The sequence below is a fragment of the Melitaea cinxia genome, chromosome 24 (assembly GCF_905220565.1).
Source record: "Melitaea cinxia chromosome 24, ilMelCinx1.1, whole genome shotgun sequence".
Classification (NCBI taxonomy): domain Eukaryota; kingdom Metazoa; phylum Arthropoda; class Insecta; order Lepidoptera; family Nymphalidae; genus Melitaea; species Melitaea cinxia.
The window spans coordinates 10615641-10641291 of record NC_059417.1 but is presented as its reverse complement, the minus strand read 5'-3'; the positions used below and the strand labels follow the sequence as shown (position 1 = coordinate 10641291).

The 25651-nt window shown below is 36.0% G+C and overlaps 2 protein-coding genes across 2 annotated transcripts; both read left to right on the top strand.

Annotated features, from left to right (window-relative positions):
• Positions 1-15747: 15747 nt before the first annotated feature.
• LOC123665569 (EKC/KEOPS complex subunit TP53RK) lies at positions 15748-16525 on the top strand. Its single transcript, XM_045599859.1, has one exon. The coding sequence runs from the start codon at positions 15760-15762 to the stop codon at positions 16480-16482; it is 723 nt and encodes a 240-aa protein (XP_045455815.1). The 5' UTR covers positions 15748-15759; the 3' UTR covers positions 16483-16525.
• A 696-nt stretch (positions 16526-17221) lies between these two features.
• LOC123665446 (39S ribosomal protein L39, mitochondrial) lies at positions 17222-23244 on the top strand. The gene is made up of 8 exons (XM_045599751.1): positions 17222-17384; positions 17913-18092; positions 18492-18592; positions 19595-19736; positions 20444-20662; positions 21348-21461; positions 22071-22186; positions 23113-23244. Exons 1-8 carry the CDS (start codon positions 17312-17314, stop codon positions 23191-23193), a joined length of 1026 nt encoding a protein of 341 aa, XP_045455707.1. The 5' UTR covers positions 17222-17311; the 3' UTR covers positions 23194-23244.
• The last annotated feature ends 2407 nt before the right edge of the window (positions 23245-25651 follow it).

The following is a 25651-nucleotide window of genomic DNA, read 5'->3' as shown; positions in this document are numbered from 1 at the left end:
GTATCTATCTATATTCCATATACTAATCACTGAGCATAACGGGATAATGAGTGTAACTCTACAATGAGTCGTCCTATTTCGTGCATGCTGCCGACGATCATCAATTTATTAAATGTTGTCACATCAAAAATTTTAAATATATTATGAAAGAAAAATTCATATTTTCTCTCGCAACACCCGAGTGGGGTCATCGCACCGAGACGAGACAAAAGAGGCTTTGTAGACCACATGTGAGAAAGTATTTCCGGGTTTTACGAATATCTCGACGCACTGAAACGTGCCTTGTTCATTGTGAACAGGCTCTGGTAATAAAAACTTCTTGCTGTGACGTTTGGTAATAAAAAATTCTGGCTGTCATTTGGCTGTTCAATGTCGATCAGTTGTCAATATTTATTTTACTATTTTTTTCAAAGCATACGTCTGGTTATAATGTTTATTTGTAATAAATATTTGGTGCGTTCAATTTATAATTACGACAACGTTATCGGTGAAATTATTACTTATTTTAATATAGATTCCTTTTAAATAACGTTAGTATTGAAATAATCGTTTATTAAAAAATATCTTTATTGTGATAACTTATCAAACTGCTGCAAAATATATGATTCATTACAAAGATTAATTGATAATTAATTGTTACTATGAGTTCAAGTTTAAAACACACAACTTAAATACTTTACACCTAGTTTAAAACCCAAATATAGTAAAAAAATAAAAATAAATATAACTATATTTTTAAAATATGACTGGCTGAAAATGTGAAATACAAAATGACGCCTTTCCGTCTTGAAGTTAAAATTATCTCGTGACGAAGCATATTAGTTGCAGGATAATGCATGAAGCATCGCTGACCGCAATATGGCAAGGAAAATGTTATTAAAACTCTTATTCCTTCAACTTTATAGTAAATAATCTTTTTGGTGTATTTTTTAAAATAGTATAAAATGCAATATTGGAACTATTTATTTAAAATTATTATTATATAAATCGCTTAAGCGTATGGTGGACGGTGGTATTGAATTGCAATTCAACACTACCACACATACATTTCAATAATGATTTATAGACTAAAATACCCTACTGGAAATTTAGGTGTTGCTATCCTAAAAACATATTTTTAATTTTAATTTGGCAGCTCTAGTTTTTTCTTCTTATAATTCTACAGAAATATAGTTTAAGGCCCTGTTTGACCATTTGTGGATAGTGACAGTAACCGACAGTGAAGTTTTAGATTCATAATTTATACTTAACATCGAATATTTATGAGATATTTCTATTAGCATATAGTAATTTTAAAGTTGCAGTTTATCAATTGAGGAGAAATAGGTCCTATTGGCCTATTCTACCTCTCGCTTTCAAAAGTCTCCTTAATTCCTTAATAAAGAAGATATTAAAGACGACAAACTCAATATAAAATATTTTCAAGGGAGGTGACGGTAAAAATAAAAATTTCAATATATATTTTAGAATATCAATTCCAGTTAGTCAATATTTTAATATCGCTATTAAAGGCTGGTGCCTTTAACGTGTCTCTCGACGACACGACATAACGTGTAAGTCGCGTCGGTATTGACCCCATTTTTGAACCGAATTTGGGCAGACCATGAAGGTTGACTAGCTTTATTTTACCTTTATATTATTATGCTAGGTCCAGATGTGGGTAAATGTTACGATCATTTTTAGGGCTATAGGAAAATTACATGGATGTGGTAAGGGCTCCAAAAACGGATACCATAACATACAAAATGTGTACGGGTAACATCGAATTCTGTTACTAAAAACTCCTGACACCGGGAGCCATCTATGGAATCTTTTATTCGGTAAAGGAAAAAGCAAAACCCTTTTTTATAAAGACAACTGGTCTGGCTTAGTATTGAGTTGTCGTGATCAATTCTAATCGCTTCACATATTGTTAGACACAACACTGGTTTACGTTTACAACTGATCTTAAACTAGTTCCATTTGACTGATGTTTTGTATATAGCTTAGAAATGGCTATATTAAAATGGCTAATGGCCATAGCTATGAATTTATGAAGTGTTTTTATTTAATGCCTCTCGCGTATATCCATACTAGATTTATCATCAGTTAACGGGTATAAGATGATGAATTATTTTTATCGATCTTAGTCAACAAATATTTGCCATCACAAAATATTTGAACGTACCTTATGTTTAATTAACAGATTTCTGTTTTTCCGTTTCGAAATTTAAATTTTATATATAACTAGCTGACCCGGCTTGTGCTGTGTGGTTACGGCACTAAAGAATTTAGCCACCCCATCTCTTCCCGTGGGTGTCGTAAGAGGCGACTAAGGGATAGCACAGTTCCACTACCACCTTGGAACTTAAAAGGCCGACCGATGGCGGGATAGCCATCCAACTGCTGGCTTTTTAAATGCACAGACCGAGGACGGGCAGCAGCGTCTTCGGTGCGACAAAGTCAGCCCTGCGGTCACCAACCCGCCTGCCCAGCGTGGTGACTATGGGCAAAAACCCCCATGAGTTCGAACCTAAAAATAAGGCCCTCAGTTCCCGGCAGCCCCACTATTCCCGGCTACGGCAGCGGCCGTGGTAACGGTGGGGTAGAGGGTGCTAAGAATCACCGGGGTACGGGAGGCTGCCATAGAAAAATATTCCTGGCTACGTATAATGGACGCACGCTACGGTTGGACCATCACCTCACCGAACTTGAGGTAGAACTTAGTCACATTAAGTGGAGCATACTGGGGTTGTCTGAAGTCCGAAGAGAGGGAGAGGACACGATGATCCTGGACTCCGGGCACTTGTTCTACTTCCGTGAAGGTGATGGGCTTTCCCAAGGTGGCGTCGGTTTTCTGGTTCACAAGACTCTCACTAACAACGTTGTGGAAGTCAGTAGTGTGTCGACCCGGGTAGCGTACCTTGTACTTAAGCTCACCGACAGGTACTCCCTGAAAGTGATACAGGTATATGCGCCGACCTCGGCACACTCTGACGATGAAGTCGAAGCCTTGTATGAAGATATTACAAGGGCCATACATGGCACTACTTCGACCTTCTACAGCGTTGTTATGGGAGACTTCAACGCTAAAGTGGGAGTACAAGGCCGCGACGGATCGAGCATCGGACCACACGGATTGGGGCACAGGAATCACAGGGGGCAGACGCTTGTCAACTTCCTCGAATCGGAGGGGCTCTTCTTGATGAACTCATTTTTTGAGAAGAAGCCCCAAAGGAGGTGGACATGGCAAAGCCCCGATACTGTGACGAGGAACGAGATAGATTTCATCATAGCGGATAAAAGGCATATATTCAGAGATGTCTCAGTGGTTAACAGGTTTAACACCGGCAGCGACCACCGGCTAGTACGGGGCACTCTGAATATATGTCTCCGAAAGGAGCGGACCCGCTTGATGAAATCTACTCTCCGACCTACGCTGCCCCAAATACTATGTGGCTCCGAGCAGTTTCAGTTGGAACTCCAAAACCGATTCGATTCGCTGGAAACTACTAGCGACGTGGACGAGATAACCGACAACGTGGTGAAGACGGTGTGTACACTGGGTCGCAGGCACTTTCCACCAACAAAGCCAACGAAGCAGTCCAAACTTTCTCCCGAAGCCTTGGATCTGATGCGGCAGAGGCGCGAGTTGCCGGCTGCTTCGCCAGAACAGAGGGCTCTTTCCAAGAGGGTACGGAAAATTATTCGCCGAGACCTCCGCTGCTCAAATACGAGAGAGGTTGCTACTCTGATTGAGCAGAATAGGGGGTCCAAAGTTTTCCAAAGACCATTGGGGAGAAGCCTTCTTGCGAAGCTTAAAACAGCAGATGGCAGAACCGTCTGCTCTCGCCCTCAGGTCCGAGAAGAGGTTGAGAATTTTTATGGACAGCTGTACTCGTCGAGCGCACGCAAGCCTGCGACTTGGGACACCGAAGATCCACGGGCACCATTGTTGCGCCATTATTCGGAGTGTATCCCGGACTTCGAAGAGGATGAGATTGGTGCAGCGCTCGGGCAACTTAAAAACGGAAGGGCCCCGGGGGATGACGGAGTTACCACTGAACTCCTTAAAGCCGCAGGGCGACCTGTCCTGAAAGCCTTGGCAAGACTATTTAACGCCGTCATCTACCGAGGTACCACGCCGGAGGCGTGGTCCAGGAGTGTGGTGGTGCTGTTCTTTAAGAGAGGCGATAAGTCTCTGTTAAAGAATTACAGACCGATCTCGCTTCTGAGCCACGTCTATAAGCTGTTTTCGAGGGTTGTTACGAATCGTCTCGCCAGAAGACTCGACGAATTCCAACCACCAGAGCAGGCTGGGTTTCGAAATGGCTACAGCACCGTGGACCACATCCATACTGTTCGGCAGATTATCCAAAAGACGGAAGAATATAATCAACCGCTGTGTATGGCATTTGTGGACTACGAGAAAGCCTTCGACTCCGTCGAGACCTGGGCTGTCCTGGACTCTCTGCAGAGATGTCATATCGACTGGCGATATATCGAAGTACTAAAATCTATGTACGACGCGGCGACGATGACCGTTCATGTCAATGACCAAAGAACAAGACCTATTTCCCTCCGGCGCGGGGTAAGACAGGGGGATGTAATATCACCGAAACTGTTTACCACTGCGCTAGAGGATGTTTTTAAGACCTTGGATTGGGGGGAACGGGGCATCAACGTCAACGGTGAATTCATCTCTCACCTTCGTTTCGCCGACGATATTGTCATCTTTGCGGAGACGCTGGATGAGTTAGGCCAAATGCTGGCCGGCCTAAACGAGTCCTCCCGACGTGTCGGTCTCTGTATGAACTTGGATAAGACGAAAGTTATGTTTAACAACCAAGTCATACCGATACCGGTATCGGTCGATGGTACCCTTCTCGAAGTTGTTCAGGATTATATTTACCTAGGCCATACTATCCAACTAGGCCGCAACAACTTCGAGAAGGAGGCCGATAGGAGGATTCGGTTGGGCTGGGCGGCGTTTGGCAGACTCCGTCGAGTCTTCACTTCGAAGATTCCGCAATGCTTGAAGACAAAAGTTTTCGAGCAATGCGTCCTGCCTGTGTTAACATACGGAGCCGAGACGTGGACACTGACCAAGGGACTGGTCCACAAGTTTAAAGTCGCACAACGTGCAATGGAACGGGCTATGCTTGGGGTCTCTCTCAAAGACAGGATTAGAAATGAGACTATCCGCGAGAGAACGAAAGTAACCGACATAGCCCACAGAATTAGCAAGTTGAAGTGGCAGTGGGCTGGTCATCTGTGTCGCAGGACCGATGGCCGTTGGAGTAGACGGGTCCTAGAGTGGAGACCGCGTCTTGGCAAACGCAGTGTGGGACGTCCTCCGGCCCGTTGGACCGACGATCTACGTAAAATTGCCGGTGTAGGCTGGATGAGGATTGCGGAAGACCGGGATGTGTGGCGCGAACTTGGGGAGGCCTATGTCCAGCAGTGGACTGCGATAGGCTGAAGTGAGTGAGCTGACCCGGCGAATTTCGTATCGCCTTACAGTCGATTCTTTAATTTTATTAATTTTTTTTTTTAGAATTTTTCTCTCCGTAAGAACCATCCTCGTACTTCAAGGAATATTTTAAAAAAAGAATTAGCGAAATCGGTCCAACCGTTCTCGAGTTTTGCGCTTAGCAACACATTCAGCGACTCATTTTTATATTATAGATATAAATCTAAGTATAGGTAATATTAGCTTTTGATTTAAACTTGAGGCATAACGTTTCGCTGTTTGGTAAGAAGATATCTTCGTGAAGATTAAACACACTACTTTTTAGTTTTTCTCGAGTTTTATAGTGTTACTGTGACTGATTGTAATTATCCTTGTACTTTTTATTTAATTATATCCACTGTTTTTTTATAGTAAAGTTAATAAAGTTATTTAGTATAATATAATAATAAAGTTATTTCTTTCTATTTCAAGTTAACATAAATCACTTAAATAAAAAGTCTATAAATAATCGAATAAAGGCAGTAATATTGCATAATTTTCTCCACCAGTCGTTCAGCCCACTTTACTATGAACAAGAAGTGAGATTTTATGTAGGTAGTAGGTGTAAAATTGAGAATGTTCGTATTTAAAAGACAAAACATAATTGTGTTTGCTCACAAACGAAAAAAAACCGACTTCAAATATATCGTCAAGTAATACAACGTAAGTAGATGAAAAAAAAATTAACAAACGCACTAGTCGTCACTACGATTTTTGAGGGTTCCCCTCGATTTCTCTAGGATTCATCATCAGATCATGGTATCCTTATCATGGTACCACCCTTGGGATATCTCCTTTCCAACAAAAAAAGAATTATCAAAATCGGTTCATAATATATATATATATATATATATATATATATATATATATATATATATATACACACGGTCGAATCGAGTAACCTCCTTTTTTGAAGTCGGTTAAAAAAGACAATAAAGTATTTCTAATACTTAGTTGCTAGACTGATAACTTAACCAGATTTTTATAGTCTAGTGAACTGATTCTTTACTCTAGAGAATTTGCATAATTTTAAACAAAACACGGCTGTTACGAGTCGAGGTCGTCTGATGAAATTGATAAGAAAACGTTATTGATTGAAAATTGCTTATTTATTGCGCCCCCATTTATTGGATATAGTTTAACTTTTACAAATCATGTAGAGATGCGAGATTTTGTTATTTCCTAGTGCCTGTTTGTGTATAGTTAGGTAATTTACTTATTTATTACACAGACAGGCTATTTCCTGTTATTTTATTTATTTATAATTATATTCGTTTAGTATATGTACTTACATAATTTCATAGGCTGTCATTGATTATTAGTGAAGCATTGTAAATCCATTACAATACCATTATGAGTTTATGAAACAGGAAAAATCTTAGTGTAATCCTTTTGCCCTTCTCTTAATAGCATAAGTTATTTAATACAATTTAGTCCGACCCTCTGATATAAGCTTGCTTATTAAAGATTTAATTGAAAACCTGAAGAAGGTTTCATTTCAATACACCGTTTACAAGTGAACTTATTACCCTATAAACAATTGTATTGAAATCTTAATGAAGTAAATTCAAAACATTCGTAATCGCTGTTAAAAGCTAGTTTAAAAAAAAACAAAAAAAAACTCTAAACCTTAAGAACAGAGCAGGCTATCTCTTTCATTTTCAATACCAATATGTATTGCCGTCCTTTCCTAACGCTGTACGTGATTTATTTATGCGTTTTTAACTAAATATGTATTGAAGATCAATCAGCTATATTTGTGTAGGTGCGGGTCAACGACCCCGCTTAGCTTTAACTTGAATATATGAGAATTGGTTTTCGAATTTTAAATCGTCGTTTTGTGCCCGCATAAATAGTTATATTAGTACTATTTTTTATTTATTATAACAAAGTTTTGGAGTTTGGAGATAGAGGTTGGAACGTGGAGTAGAAACTTAACTAAAGCTATTAGGCTATAGTCTATAGAGGTAGTAAATAACTATTATATTTATTATAAGTCAATATATATTCTTTATTGCACTTTAAAAAATCATAATTACAAGTCATTTTTTACAAAAAATGTTGGCAAGGGCGAACTTATCTCTGTAAGAGATCTCTACCAGTCTACCCATGGTGGTGAGAGAAGATGTTATCGCGGGACTCATAAGCGCATTTGTGATAAAGTGAAAAAAAAAACTGAACAAAAAGTTAAAAATAAAAAAAAGCCATATACATATTTTGCTATATATACATTCAGAATTAGTGATATAAAATACATATCTACTTAAATACATACATAGTTACATGCCAATATACATGCATACATACCCACATACATACCTACATATACACATACATACACACATACAAACACATATACATACATACACATACATACATTGATACATATATTGAGAGTACAACAATTATGAGAGGTTCATAGCCTCGGAGAGAAGATGTTTCCTTAGCCTGTCCTTGAAAGCATAAATTGAAGTGCTGTCTTGGATCACTCTCGGTAAATGATTCCAAAGTTTTGCAGCGCGTATTGTGAATGAATTGAGGAGGAAGTTGGTGTTATGTCTGGGGACTTCGAGCATCGATGTGACGCAAGACCTTCTAGATCGTGTTGGGGTAGGAGAAAGAAGGAAACGGGACCGAAGGTAGGAGGGAGCATTTTGGTCATGGAGTATGTTATAGAGAAAAGAAAGAATGTGCATATCACGGCGAAGTTGGATTGGGAGCCACTTAAGTTGAGTGCGAAATTGGGTGATGTGATCGTATTTACGTAAACCAAAGATGAAGCGTATCGCAAGATTTTGTAGACGCTCTAATTTATTAAGTAGCTCCTTTGTCACATCTAAATAGCACACATCTGCGTAATCGAGGATAGGTAAAAGAAGGGATTGCGCAAGCAGAATTTTGGTTTGAAAGGGAAGAAAGTATCGGAGACGCTTAAGAGAGTGGAAGGTGTAGTGCATCCTTCGGCTGACTTCGTTGACATGAGCTATCCACGATAAGTTTTTGTCCAAAATCAAGCCTAGGTTTCTAACCTTGTCGCAGTATGGTATCGGTGTGCCACAGTACAAGACTGGAGGTACTGTTTCCCAGGCAATACGGTTTCTCAAACGGCTGCTACCGATAATTATTGCTTGAGATTTTACTGGATTTATAATTAGTCCAAACGAATTGGCCCATTGATAGATTGCAGCTAGATCCTTGTTAAGGAGATTGATAGTCTCATGCAACTCAGCCAGTCCAAAGTGACGGTATATTTGTAAATCGTCTGCATACAGGTGGAAGGGAGAAGAAATAGCACGGGAGATGTTGTTAATAAATATAGAAAAAAGTAACGGGAAAAGTACGCCGCCTTGTGGGACACCAGCAGTAAGGGTCAACCAATTCGATGAGTTAAAATCAGTCCTTACAGACTGCTGACGTCCCGAAAAATATGAGTGAAACCAGTCAATGCAAGTGGGGGAGATGTTAACTGCACGAAGAGTGCCAAGAAGTATGTCATAGTCTACAGAGTTGAAAGCGCTACTGAAGTCTAACAAAATCATTGCAGTCAGCTTGGTGCTATCCATAGCCCACCGAAAATCCTCCGTCACATTCAAAAGCGCTCCAGTCAATCAACTAACGATAAAAATATGTTTTTACTTTAAATATATCTCATCATTACAGCCTATACAGTCCACTGCTGGACATAGGCCTCCACAAGTTTACGCCAAAAATAACGTGAACTCATGTGTTTTGCCCATAGTCACCACGCTGGGCAGGCGGGTTGGTGACCGCAGGGCTGGCTTTGTCGTACCGAAGATGCTGCTGCCCGTCTTCGGCCTGTGTATTTCAAAGCCAGCAGTTGGATGGTTATCCCGCCACCGGTCGGCTTATCGGAATATATCTCAAAATGTTTAGTAAATAAATAAAATAACAGGGTTCTGTCGTTGCGCACACATCAAGATACAACAACTGAGTTGAATTTGATTCTTCTAAGCTTTATTTCTTAAACACTTGGACCTTATCTAAAAATATTGCGATATCTTCATTTAATGAGTCGTAAAAATTTTAAGAAACAACGAATAAACAAGCCAGACGTAGCCGTGAGTATAAGCTACTAACACATAAAAGTTTGACCTAAATATATAGTTTTTACTAAATTATGTCTGTTTGAAGATTAGGCATTACTACGTTAAGTCCTAAGCCTTGTAGAATGTCCAAATGTCATTAATATTATACAAAATTATGACAACTTCTATCCGCTTATTTGACATGACACTTGTTAGGTTTCACAAAAGGTTTTATTGAATTAACTTGTGATTAGTACTCATACTTATATTATAATACATTAGCTGCGCCTCGTAGTTTCACCCGCGTAATTTTCCGATCCCGTGGGAATATGGGGTTAAAAAGTAGTCTGTATGTTATTATGGATATCCCCCAATATAATTATGTATGAAGTTTCTTGTTAATAATTTATCTGTACAAAAAGAAAATAAAAGAAATAATTTTTAAATCTTATAAATTAAAAAAAAAAGTTACCATAGACAATATTTTTTTAATGTAAACGCATTACGTCATGCATACGGTCATGGGTCGACGAACAAACGCACAGACATTGCGATTAACATAATGATTCCATTCTTAATATTAAGTTAATAACGCATTAGTAATCTCACACAGATTTGCTCGAGGCTTGTAATACTAGTTGTTGACTGTGTTTCTTATTATGCATGCATATATGTTTAAGGAGTAGTTTGTTTCACAATTGGTTGACTAAGTTCATCACGCAAATAAATTTAACAGAAAGCAAAATGTTAACATAATTAATTTATCATACTTTGAAAATATTTTTACAATAAGAAATAGGTAACGTCATTAAGAGCCATTTCACAATTTTACGCTCTGCAAGTTTAGGTAAATTTGGTCGCATCGCGCGAGTCGTACGAGCCGCGCGATCTTTGTGCTAGTACGTATAGTGTGACAACCAAAAGACCATCGTGATCATTTTCTGATGTATAATAAAAATTATAACTATGGTATAAAATGTTTTTTACATAATTAATTTGTTAAAAATTTCAAGTATGTTATATAACAACAGTCAATAAATTTAAAATAAAATTAAAAAAATCAATTTTATGAAACAATTTTTTTAAATTGATTTAGTTTTTTCAGTTTACGAATGAATCTAATATTTACGATATGAATAAAAAAGCATTTAATGACATCGACACCGACAAACATATTAATTAACAAATAACAAGACAAACAGATTGAAATGCCTATTTGTATTGATAGTGTGAGAAAAGAAAATTAAATTATACATTTGTTTACAGAAATTATCATTATATTATTTTACAGTCATTTTCGTAATATGTTTATTTTATTTATATTTTATTATGAAAGTATCAAATGCGTTTTATCCGCTATAACAACAGGCGCTTGGCGCGTGTGAGCGAAAGAGACGGCTGCGCAGAATTTGGCGTGGACCTTACCTCTAAGAGCGCTAGCGCTCGACTGATTTACCGGGCTTGATGCGTGGCAATATATACTATCTTTTTATTATTTAATATAAAATGTATTAAAAATAATTACATCTTTTAATTATTTTTTTTGTATTCCTTAATGATGTAAGTTTACTTTGATGAAGATAGTTCGTTAAAATTTCTTAGTTTTCTAAGAGAAATATCGCTTTTAAAATTGTACTTATTTGGAAAATATTCGTAACTTTAAATTTTTTTTATCGTTTAATAGAGATACAAATGGAATAAAAATCTATGATAGTGGACAACAAAATTATATTCCACATATTATGATATTTTTTTAAAATGGTTTCAACGTAGCGGTTATTGAAAAGTAGGACTTCAAAGTATACATGCGACCGTTTACCCAGGGAGGAGGCTGATGAAAAGGTTAATAATTTTATACACATAATATAAATCAAAATTCTGATCTGACTATGGACTACAACAAAGGTTGCTCTATTATATTTCAAGAATATAAATTACATTATTGCATCCAACACTGAGATTAACGACGTCAAAATATTACAATTTCGCGGATTGTTACCGATTTTTGTGAAATGACTCTTAATGATTTATTTTTTATCGCTAGATATTTGTGACACATGAAACAGTTACTTTTCTCATATAGTTCTTCATTCTATAGATGTCGCTTTCATATTCAAGGATTAAAAACGTAGATATAAAGTAATTTGTACCCGATCACAATAACCCGAGTAATATAAAATCCTGTGCCGTGTCGGGAGTAACAGACAGAACAAACAGAAACGGCTACACCACGACAATCATCGGAATAGAACTAAAGACAATATACCTACACTTGTACTTATACTTTAGACTTTGACTAGCCCGTTGGCGCAGTTTGTAGTGCTTTCTGTTCCGCGTGTTGCGGGTTCGGTTCCTGCCTGAGTCTGGGTGCAATATTTGTTTTTGTATATTTGGATATTATATATGTATTATTTCTATGTATATTTATCGAAAAAAAAGTTACAATAGTCGGCCTGCAACACAAGCATTAAGCTGCTTACCATAGAAACAGACGACCGTGTGTGTATGTTATATGATATTTATTTATTTATTTATTTATTTATACGGGTCTTACGGCGTTGTTCATTTTGGAGCACCGATATTTCAGAGACGTTGCAGACGCCATGATCAAGCGACTTTATAAAAATTGAAATTTAACAAATTGCCCGCAAATGAAAAAAACCCGACTTGAATTTATATCGGTAAGTAATACTGCGTAGGTAGTCGATATAATAATTAATCAATGAAATACGCATTATTAGAAATAACTCAAAAAATACTTGTCAATACTCGATCAAATTTAAATGGGATCACATGACAAGCATCAGCTTTCAATTAAAAAAAAAAGAATCATCAAAATCAGTATATCCAGTAAAATGTTATGATGTACCACACATAAAAAATACCATAACTTGAAAACCTCCTAAAGAAATAAAGGATTTTTTGAAGTTGGTTAACAAGCCTTACAAAATTGACAAATGACAATTCTCAATGACACCACATTATTAGTAAAAGTTGTGGTTGAGACCGTGCACGTTAAAGGCTATAAGGGTCTGTTTCAGCTGTTCTGAAGTTCATCCAGCACATAAGTTACGAATTTACTTTAGCAGTAGAAAGTATAATAGCCCATTAGAGCCTGTTTCTTTTCAATTAATAAACTATAATTTTATATTCACAAATATCACATTTCTGAAAAGAAATATCTCATAAATATAGTAGAATACGAAGTTAAAAAATAATAATGTATCAAAGTTTTATCTGTTGGATACTGTCGTCTAAATAGCGTTATCCGTAACCGGTGTAACAGGGCCTTATAAAATATACAGCGGGGAACGAACCCGCGACAACCGCGCAAGTGAGACCGCGCCTCAAATTGGTCAAATCATCGATTAATCTGAATCATACTCAAACATTCGGTTAAAATGTAACCAATAACCGTGTTATCCGTAACTAACTGTTACATTTGTTGATCCCGCCATTGTTCGTGTACCGTTTCACTAATATAATGCTCAGACACTAACTGTTTTAACTAAAACTCCCATGCTCGTTTTGGTGGGAAAACAAATTATTTGAATAATTTAATGCGTTTTTTTTTTTTTTACTTTCCCGCCTGATAAAGAGAAATGTTATGAAAATATTCTCTTTATGCTTTCAATATTTATTGTTTAAAGTATGTACGTACATGAGTGTAAGTACATGAGTATTTTCGTATAGGTATATTTTATTATTGTAAAATTATGATTCTTAATCTTTCACCATTATCAGATTAATATATAAAATTAATAATAATAAATATAAAGTAAATAATTTTTATCTTTATCTATACATCTATCTTCTATCTTCTATCTATCTATACATATATAAAAGCGAAAGGTCACTCATCACGAAATCTCCGAAACTATAAGACCTACAAACTTGAAATTTGGTAGGTAGGCTCCTTATAAGACGTAGACATTCGTTAAGAACGAATTTTATGAAATTCGCCCCCAAGGAGGTAAAACGGTGGTTGAAAGTTTGTATGAAAGTCATCTGTTTTTGAAGTAAGAGATTTGAAATTTAAAATTTATGCTCTATAGATGATGAGACGGTATCCAAATAATGTATCTTTAGAAATCAGCTCCCTTTTGGGGTTAAAACGGGGGATGGTAGGTTGAGTCACTCATCACGAAATCTCCGGAACTGTAACAGCTACAAACTTGAAATTTGGTAGGTAGGTTTCTTATAGAGCGTAGACATCTGCTACGAACTGATTTTACGAAACTCGACCCCTAAGGGGATAAAACGGGGATTGGAAGTTTGTATGAAAGTCCTATGTTTTTGAAGTAAGAGACTTGAAATTTAAAATATATGCTCTATAGATGGTGAGGAGGTGTCCAAATAATGCATCGTTATCTATATATATAAAAGAAAAAAATCACTAATTCACTCATCACGAAAACTCAAACACCGCTGGGTGGTCTATCCATCCAGGTTGGGCAAAGATGAAATTTGGCAGGGAGGTAGATTATAGTTAGCAGACGTCCACTAAGAACGGATTTTACGATATTCCACCGCTAAGGGGATTTAATTGGGGTTGATAGTTTGTATAAACATATACAGCCTGAAAATAAAACTAAAAATGTGGTTTATAGAGAGGTTTTATAAAAATAACTATTAAATTATACTAAATTGTGCCTTTTAAAAAGTTACTCAGTTTGATAAGCATTTCAAGTGACTGAAATAAAAAGTAATTTGCGTTAAACATCTTAATAGTAACGCGTATCTTCATAACCACGCTGACGTAGTCGCGGGCAAGAGTTAGTGTATTATAAAAACAAAGTCCCCAAAAGTGTGTGTGATCGATTCGCTCAAAATCTACTGAACGGATTTTCATGCGGTTTCACCATAAGAGAGAGAGTTCCACCATTGGCAAGAGGAAGGTTTACGGAACGGCTAAGCCGATTTCGATGAGAGTTCCACTGGAAGTTTGCCGGGAAAACTTTGAGGCACTAATTTCAACGCGGGCGAAGCCGCGGGCACAGCTAGTATTAATAATAACTGAAATCCCAACTCTCTCCTCGTTCGTCTTCTTTTTCTCGTAGGCATATTAATCAAAAGTTACAGTTTCTAAATTTTTCTAAACCTGAAAAATATATTCTTAGCTAAGATCTTAAATAAAACAGCCTAGCTGTAAAATATTTATTTAAATTAAATTTAAACTGGTCGTGTAAATGTAATTAACGTTGTCTCTTTCAAAAGTAAGTATTACTCATCTTCCAGACACATCAGACTAAAATCACATTAGCCGGCTAAAGGCGTGCCTGCATTCCTATATCTACTAAAATGCACCCAGACAGTTCTATAGTACGCCACTTCACCCCCTTGCTATCAATACGGCGCGACATGCCATGACTAACCGATACACTAGATTTATTTATGCAGAAAAATTTAAATTAATAACTTAGAAAATACTCACTTTTTTAGGCCCATTCTGCACAATATTGTCGTATTCCATACCTTCCACAGACATTTTCACTTATTAAAAAATATTAAAACACCAAATAGTATACACTCAAAAGAGGTTTTATTTTTTATACACCCAAATCGGTTCTCGAATATTTATCGCAGTCAATAATGATTAAAAGTGTCTATAAATCACTGTTTCCATTAAATAAATTAGTGGGATAAAACGCTCGGATTGTACGTCGTGCCACTGCCGGCACGGGTGCAACCAAATTCAGACGCCCGCACAGCCTCCCCTGCTCCAGCGAGTGAAATACTCATAAACTCATACTACGTAGGTATAGTAAGTTGATATAAGTGCCAACTGGTACTGAATTTAAAGTGCGGTTCTTATAGGACGATTTTTATCATATCGTACTAACGTTTCTTTCTACGCAGAAGACAGAACTGTAAATCTGAAGTATTTCGCACAATATTGGGAAAATTTTCGCTTCCCTTAAGCGTATTTTTCCTTTTGAGTATTTTTAAATCATTCATAATAATTTTATTTGATCAAACTTTGATAGTTTACATACAAAAAATTTTTTATGTGGTCTTGATAATTTGACAACTTTGTCAAATGTCAAATAGAAATGTTTACTTATTAGTTGCTTACAAAAGTAACCGCTAAACAATAAATAAACAAAAATAAACAAAATATTTCATTGAAACACAGAATTATTTATAACTTTTAAATTTATAATAGTGTTTGCAAATTAATTTAATTCAGGATTTATTTCTTATAGGTTATAAAACTTTAACATGTGTGAAAATCTAAAAATATTGAAACAGGGTGCTGAAGCTAAGTTGTACATATGCGAGTACCTTGGAAGACCCACACTTATTAAGGAGAGGTTCAAGAAAAACTATCGTCATCCAGATTTGGATACATCTATTACCAAAGAGAGAATTAAAAATGAAGCAAGATCGATCGTACGCTGTAAGTCAGCAGGAGTCAGGACTCCAGCGTTGTATTTAGTAGATTTCGACCGTCGACGCATCTATATGGAACATTTTCAACACAGCATTACCGTTAAAGATTTCATTATAAACTTGACAAAGTCAAATAGTAACAATAAAGAATTTACGAACAGTTTAGATATTTATGCTGTAAAAATCGGAAAAACGGTGAGAAAATTGCATGATAACAACATTATACACGGTGATTTGACTACATCAAACATGCTTCTCGTGGAAAAAGACCCTACCAGTTCTGTCAATGACTCAAAATGGCTAAATCATGACAATGTTGACTTAGTAATGATAGACTTTGGTCTATCATACATTGATTCAAGCGCTGAAGATAAAGGTGTTGATTTGTATGTTCTAGAACGAGCTCTAATCAGTACTCATAACGACTATCCAGACTTATTCAGTAAAATATTCGATGCTTATAAGAGTTCTAGTAAAAGTAATATTAAGGAAATTGTAAACAAGTATGAAGATGTGAGGGCTCGGGGCCGGAAGAGGACTATGGTTGGTTAAGAAGTATTTTTGTAAATTGTAATAAACGGTGCTGAAAGTGTTATTTGTTTTTTTTTTAATTAAAGAAAAAGATACTTGTATGTACATTAAATAGTTTAGATTAAAAAGAATATTAAAAAAAAAACGTGTATGCTTTAGTCAGTATACACTAGACTGATTAATTAATTTATTTTTAAGGCTACATTAAAATCCACATATTTTTTCAAACGATATATTGCTTTTTTTTTTAAATAAAAATTTTAACATGTAAAAATGACAGATTCTTTACTAATATTAAATATGTACCTATATTTAAATCCTATACCCAAAGGATGTCTGGAAGAAATCTCTCTTTTAGCAATAAGACTGCCTTTGTACATTTTCCTCTAATTGTACTACTTGTGTTTGTATCTTTTAATGGTGTGCAATAAAGAATATTATTATTATTATTGTTATTAAATTGAAAGAAGTTTCTAGAATGATGTCACTAGTAAATTTTAAAATGAAGTGTAATTGTGAATCATAACTCCAGTAATATATCAAAATGTTAAATAACTATAAAATATAATTTTAATTTCATAAGACTGTTAATATTCGTTAAAAAACTACTGTTTTAGAGATTATCACGTTAGTTTATTATTTATATCACATGAACAAATAGTAAACCATGAAACATACCTATTACCTTGCTTATGAGGAAAGGGCCTTAACTGTTATAAAGGTGATAGCAACACTAAAAGTATATGTCAATCCCATCTGTGATAAGATTTCCGTATAACGTATAACCTAAAATATTGTTTTCATAAAAAAGTAAATTGAATCTATTTGAAGTATAAAATAATATTTGAATATGAAACAACGTGCACTATCTTTATCGAAAACGCTTTTGTTAAGTCATAATTCAAAAGGCTTACCCGCTATAAGTGAGTTTAATAAATTAATAAACTTTCGTTTATAATTATGCGGATTAAAAAATGTGTAAATAAAGCAAAATAGCAACATTTGTGACATAAATACTTTTAATTTTATTTTATTAGTTTGTTACTATTATAAATACATTGTTATGTACATATACTATTTATTTATAGTTTTTTATTGTACTTAAATATTTATATTTTCTACTAACTTAATTTAGATGTTATAAGATCTCTGTAACTGTAGATAATTCTTTTGTAATATAATAATGTAAGTTTTTTTTGTTATGCTTTACGCGACGCGAAAACTGCTTAACACATCATCACGAAACTTTGTACATATATTCTTGGAGGTATTAGACGTAACATAGGCTACTTTTTATTAAAAAAAAAAATCAATGTGAGCGAAGCAGCAGGTGCAAGCTAGTATAAGTATATATTTTTCTGATATACATTTTTGGTTTAATTTCCAAAATTATCTATTAAGAAACAAAAGTACTTTTTCACTACCAATAATTATTAAATTATTATTTAAAGGATGTTTAAGCACACAAGAGGCATTAGAACGACGTCACCATCTTTTCGTCCTAGAGAAGAAACGGCAGTTGGAGAAAGTGGGAAGAATAGAGAAAATAGAAGTTACCTACAAAGGTGTTCCTAATGACTGCACTTTGATCATGAATAAGGACATATCAACGCCTCATGATTGTGCAAAACGTAAGAACCACTATTATTATAAGTATACCAGCTGACGCAGCATAATTTATAGCTAACATATAATTTTTTTTCTATAACCCAGGGGTGTCAAACTCAATTTTGCAGAGGGCCACATATTAAATTTAGAATGTGTAGGTGGGCCAGATTCAAATAAAAAAAATGCACATTTTAAAACTTCCGTAGAGGAATTGTGTGATGTCCTAATTGTTTTCTTTGACATATTGCAATTAGGCCCGGGGGCTGTGTATTTGACATCCCTGCCATTACCTCTAACCCCATGGGAATGTCTGAATAAAAGGCGGTCTAAATATTGTTCTAGATTCAGCTATCTACGTGAACTACTTTCAACTTTTGCATTAAATATTTCAATAGGATAGTTAATTAAATATATAATTTTAGATCTGGGTGAATGGCATATGGAGTCCAGTGCACTGGCGCTGCTTAATGGTTCCATATACTGGGATATGCACAGACCATTAACAGAAAACTGTACATTAGAAGTGAGTAAAGTAAATTACCTAGAAATAGAACTTTATTCGTGCTGTGTGGCTACGGCACTAAAGAATTTAGCCACCCCCTCTCTTCCCGTGGGTGTCGTAAGAGGCGACTAAGGGATAACACAGTTCCGCTACCACCTTGGAACTTAAGAAGCCGACCGATGGCGGAATAACCATCCAACTGCTGGCTTTGAAATACACAGGCCGAAGACGGGCAGCAGCGTCTTCGGTGCGACAAAGCCAGTACTGCAGTCACCAACCCGCCTGCCCAGCGTGGTGACTATGGGCAAAACACATGAGTTCACGTTATTTTTGGCGTAAACTTGTGGAGGCCTATGTCCAGCAGTGGACTGTATAGGCTGTAATGATGATGATGTAATGATGAGAACTTTATTCAATAATCTAAACTAATATTTTAAGGGTTGTGTTTTTAATTATTGAAATTATTATATTAGTTTTATTTTTAAGTAAGTTTTAGCTTAATTATTGGGTTTGTATTTAATTATTGTCTACAAAATCTACATTTCAAATCAGTGGTAGTTTCAATTTGACTATGATTAATTTATTAATAACGAAGATTATTTTAATTTTTAAAATGGTGTTATAAATATTTTTTTGTAAGTTTCCTTAATATAATACAAATAAAGTAATGTTTGATTTGGTTTCGATTGATGTTTCTCAATTAACCGGCTTTATAATAGTAATACATAAAGCTGTTACATTGTATGTGTAGCTATTGAAAATAGTTTGAGGTAATGACAGGACAACGACAGTACAACGACGGTCGACAAAAAACTAGTCAAGCAAACAAATACGCATTATTAGCGATAACTCAAAAAGTACTCGTCGCTTCTCGATTAAAATCAAATGGGACCACATGACAAGCATCACCTTTCCACCCAGATAGAAATTCTAACGGAAAACACGTTAAAAAAAGTCAAATTCAGAACCCTCCTATTTTTGAAGTCGGTTTATTAATCGACGAAATGTCTAATTATTTTACAGTTGCAAAGATTCAACATAGCCGAACCCCAGCAAGTGAACAAAGCGTTTTGGCGTACTTGCTCGCTGCTGCTCGGAGTTTGTGCGACTGTCGCCTTCAAAGATAACATACCGGTACACTTGCACAGTTTCCCAGGACCTGACAGTAAGTTTTCTATTTACGGTTTTATTTAGTGAAGTTAATGAATTTTAGTAAACTTAAGTTTTGAAAAATTCGTAAATTTTCTTACAATAAATATTTTTTGTTTCTATCATAGTAATATATATATAATCATATAATGTGAAAGTACATCAGAGCCATCTGTTTAATCGTTATGTGGTCGATCATTAGTTCTTAAACAAGTCACTAGATGGCGCTGATAAGTATAACTTACAAACTATAGTTTTAAAGGAGTAAGAGGCGTGCGTTTTTGGATTTTAAGCTCGGCAATGATAGACTAAATACAATGTAGAGCAGTAGGTACCTTACATGTTGCAATATGAGTTAGGAATTGTAAGTTGAGGGTGAGTTGACGTCACCACTCACGGATTTTACTAAAGTTATTTGATGTATCAATCACAAATAAGTAAGTTTAGGCTAATCTGTGGCGTTCACTGTAATAGTTAATTTGTCCTAACTGTACAAAACTTATGTTAAAAATGACTAACTACAGAAAAGTCGATTGCTGCGTTGCGTTCTGTATGTTCTGTATGTGTATTAAGCCTTACACTATAGCTCATCCATTGTTAGAATAATCTCTCTGATAACATCCACATAATTTATACCAAAAACTGGGTAATTGCCAGTACTAGTATTAATGTCGAACTATCCAGGAACACGGTTCAAACCAGTAATACCCAGTTTATTTCCAGTAAGAAGCGGTTCATTTATATACGACATAGATCTACCAAGCCTACCTGATTGGAAACCAACTCCTCAAGAGCTACACACCCTCAGCGCGGAGTATGTCAAGCTGACAAGGCAACAACTGCCCGTAGAACGTCTGGATGTTTCAATGGATTTAGCCTTAGAAATGTTCGTTGATAATCAACATAAGGTCAAGCAAATACCGAGTATTGCTAAGGCTACTGGTAAGTTAATGCATTATTTGATTTTTTTTTAACGGCCGCATGCACGAAAAAGTGTCACGTTCCGCCTGAGCCTGAGCGTGCAAGCGGGAGCGCGGAATAAGCGACAGAGAGGCATGATCGGCCCGAGGCGTTGGCTTGTCACACATTTATCTCTCTTCTCTTAAAACTATCGTCCGTAAACCGACTTTACGACAACCAATTTTTTTTACACAATTAGGTTGGTAAACAAGCTTACGTTTTACCTGATGGTAACTGGATACCGTAGCGTATGAACGTCTGCAACATCAGAAGCATCACAAGTCCTACCCTATCCCGACCCTCCCCAGGAGCTCTGACCACCTTACTCACCACAGGAACATAACACCATTTGAGAGCAGTATTATTTAGCTGTGTCTTCTGTAAGGTTGCGGTACTTCCCCTTTCAGGCTTTTGAGTAAAATGGATTTTGTTATACCCTCCATTCTTGTGTCATCATGCTCTTTATTATGTTTTTAAAGTAAAACTTATTTACTTTTTTACGTACGCTGACTTAGGGAGTAGGCTGGTGAAGGCGTGACGAGAGCGTTACGAAAAGTGTGATCAGACGAAGTGAACGGATGTTGAAAGGAAGATATAAGTCAGATGAAGCTAAAGTAGTTTTACTTCAGTCCAGTGGTCTAAAGCACACTCGTTTTTAACATTTCAGGTAAAGTTACTTTATATAAGGTGGACAAGTACGTGGATATATCGAAAGGTCCGTTAATCAGTAACACGGGACAGATAGGTCGAGTTGCCGTCACATCCGTTCACAAACTAATCGGTAAGTCAAATTGTAGCAGTTTGTTATTAAACTTTAAAATATATCAAGCCAATATAAGAAATATGTGTATACATATTTTGTGCCACACTGGTTGAAATCATTAAAGATTATTAGTTTTGTACAAAAGTACTTGTTAAAAAAAAAAATGTAAAGATTATCGTATCAATCTTTTTTAATTCTTTTTGGGAATATTAAATATTGGTCCGGCAGCCAGGTACAAATTTGGTCAGTTATTTCCTCCCATTCGAAACTTCGTAAAATACATTAGGGATTTATATTATGAATATTCGTAACCGTCAGCTGCGACTCCGTGGGTGGGGCTGCCACTGTCCATATGCATTTTACGAAGTTTCGATTGGTAGGAAATTGGTAGGAAATTGGCAAGAAAATCTGTCACTGGCTCCCGGACCACATGTTTAATTTATCAAAGAATAGCTAAATAGCTGTAATGTCGATTTTTGATTAATTCCTTTTTTTTTAATTTAAATTTTTAAATATAATTATTATAACAAAGGCCACCATTTGCAATTTATTTATAATGTTTATATTTCATGATATTTTTTGTTGTTTACGTTTAGTTATAATTATATCCTTGTTTATAACTTTAAGGCTCTCCAGAAAGCGATGTAAAGCAATTATACAGATTCCAAGGCGTCGCGTTACCTACAGGAGTTATACTGAATCACTTTGCGTTTTCTATACTTATAGAGAGAGCGAAAAAATTGGTAAGTTTGATCTCAAAAGATGAAAAATTTATTATTTTTAATACTTGGGGTGTTTTGTGAAAATAAAATTATACAAATACACATTTGTATAAAAATTACTTGTACTTATACTACCTGACCTGGCAAACGTTGTTTTGCCGCTAAACGCTATTGAAAAATAGGGGCTGGTGATAGAAGGGTGAAAATTTAGGGTTGTATGTATTTTTTAATGCCAAATCATAAGAAAATAAAAAAACCCACAATAACCAATAAAAATATTTTGGGGTGGGCCTCCTTTATAACTTAGGGATTTAAAAAATGGTTTACGATTGATTCTCAGACCTATCAAATATGTACAAAAATTGTCAAAAGAATCGATCCAGCCGTTTTGTAGGAGTTTGGCCCCCAACACTGTGAAACGAAAATTTTACATATTAGATTTTGTGAGTGATTTTAAAAGAAACCAAACCAATTACTAAAGAAAAAGTTGCAATTATATGTGTTAGATATTATAGACTATAGTTATTGGTACATAAGGATATTTCGTGTTTTATTAAAATATTTGGTGTATTTGTATCAAATAAGTATGCATTACAATAAGAAAAAAAAGTTCGTGTCTACAAAGTACACATGTCCGAAGTTAAACTTCTTTGGCAAACTAATTTTTAAGTCTATTTATACAAATCTAAAGCTTTAGATTTCCGTTCCAGCACCATCTAGTTAGTTTGCAATGTAATACTATCGATATTAATGTAAGTAAACCTTTGTAGTTTCTATAGTACGCGCTAGGTGGCTCTGTTGTTCGACAATAACGTTGCACATCTTCGTGACATTAATATTATTATTATTGAGTTTTATCCGTAAAAATTTTACCCTTATGCGCCTAAAGAAGTTTCACTTCAATAAAGTTTAAAACATATTTAATATTAACTAAATTTATTTTACAGAATCATGCGAGATCACCAGTCAATCCGTTCAGCAATGTGAAAGAACCAACTTCTGAGGAAAGTATAGCAGCTCGAGCTTAAAACTACATTTTAATATGATTAGGTATAGAAATAAAAATATTATATAAATAATAATCGAATTTTATTTGAAAACTTAAAATATATTTACAAATAACAATAATTATTTCATAAAATTGGAATTGCGTAGAAATTGTCTACTTCTAGACTAAGGGCCAGTTGTGGATAATATTGATTATACTATTTGACAGATAAGTATCAGACAGTAATATATTTGATTCATTATTATTTTTTAATATCGAATACTACTATATTATGAGATATTTCTATTTATATTAATCTAAAAGTTGCAGTTTATTGATTGAGAAACTGGTCCTACTGGCCTATTTTACATCCCGTTGTCAAAGTATCTGTATCGTCATCTGTCATATAGCGTTATCCACATCTGGTGAAACATCTAATTTCATGATATTAATATTTATATAAACAGTAAAAGATGATAATTAAAATATTAGAACTATTATTGAAAATTTATATTTGGTAGGAAATATATGAAAGTATTTATTATTTATTTATTTTATACTTTATTTTACACCACGAATACATTACAAACAAAGCATAAAGATAGTTACAGACAGTGAAGTACAATGGGCGGACTTATGGCTAATTAGCCATTTCTCCCAGACAACCCATTTATTGTAAAGTATTTGTAAGGAGGGAATTTTTACTGGTTCAGTGGATGTAATCTGTCCATGCTTTAAATATTTAATATTGGAGCACAATTTGTTATATTTTACTAGAAGTCGCTTGCAGTTTAACTCACATTGACATTTCTGAAATCTATTGCTATTATTATTAGTATTTACACAAATGTCCGGGCCCCGCCAGGGTTTACTCCCGTTTTGGTGGTCCGTAAACACAAGACACAAGCACAAACGCCCAGACCACTACAATCATCTATATGGCCAATATAAATGTATGGTATGTGCAGGGATTGACCAAGCGACGGCCAACGCAACAGCCATAAGCCAGTGCTGTGACCGTCGCTAACGCGTCAAACATACATAATACCAATAAATTTATATTATGCAATTAGTTGTTCAATAGAGCAAAGAATACTCGTCTAGAACACCACTGGGACGCCTACAAGCAAGCCCAATATCACTACAAAAGGCGCATCAGAATGAGGAAGAAGGAGTGCTGGCGAGTGGAGGCGCTTTTGTACCAACATTGAAACAAACAATCAGGCGAACAGAATCAAGAATATACTGTGCAGCGAACCAGTGCACAACCTGGGATGCTTGAAAAAACCGGATAAAACTCACACCAAAACGGATCTGGAAACTTCAGAACTGTTAATAACTACACACTTCCCAGGATGCCAAATCGAAAGTAATGTGGCATGGGAGGAAGAGCCAAAGAACACACCTGTAATGGTGGACTGGATCACCGCCAAGAAAATTGTCACACATGACAAAGTAATATGGGCCATCAACAGTTTCCTTCCATACAAGTCGGCAGGACTGGATAATGTGTTTCTAGGTCTGCTAATAAGGAGTGATAGGAAACTAATCGACCACCTTGTCTCCATATATAGGAGCTGCTTAGCTTACTGCTACACTCCAAAGATATGGAGGGAAGTCAAGGTATTCTTCATACCCAAACCCGGCAAAGGAGACTACTCGCAACCAAAATCATTCAGACCTTATTAGCCTTACCTCCTTTCTATTGAAAGTTCTGGAAAGGCTAATAGATCGGGAGCTGAGGAGCACAACTCTGGCTGAGCAACCTCTGAATCCCAACCAGCACGCCTACTCAATGGGCAAATCATCGGACTCTGCCCTACATAACATCAACCCGAGGCGCCTTTATTGATATTGAAGGGGCCTTTGAAAAAACTAAGTTCACCAGCATAAGCCGAGCCCTGACTAAGCATGGAGTCAACAACACGATTGCCGGGTAGATTGACAGCATGCTAAAGTACAGGACCATCCAATTCACTGTGAATGAAACAACTAGAGGCGTTGTAGCGAGGGGGTGTCCGCAGTGGGGGGTCCTTTCCCCACTTCTGTGGAACATAGTGATAGACGAACTGATCACCTTGCTCAATGACCGCAGATTTCTCACATTGGGCTATGCAGACGACTTAACTGTACTCGTCAGTGGACCGTCTGAGAGAACAGTCTGCGACCAAACGAGGGCCGTACTAAAAGTCGTTGAACAGTGGTGTATGGATCGCGAACTAACAGTGAACCCCGCAAAGACGGAACTTGTGATGTTCACAAATAAACGGAATTTAGGGAACCTTAACTCCCTAAATTATTTGGCACCAGTCTTGCCCTAACCAAGGAGGTCAAACATCTTGGAGTAATCCTAGATAACTTCTTTGGAACAGGCATTTAGACTCAAAAATCAACGAAGCCAGCATAATCCTCTGCCAATGCAAACGGCTCTTCGGCAAAAGCTGGGGCATATCACCTAAAATTACTCTATGGCTTTACAAAACCATTGTCAGGCCTAT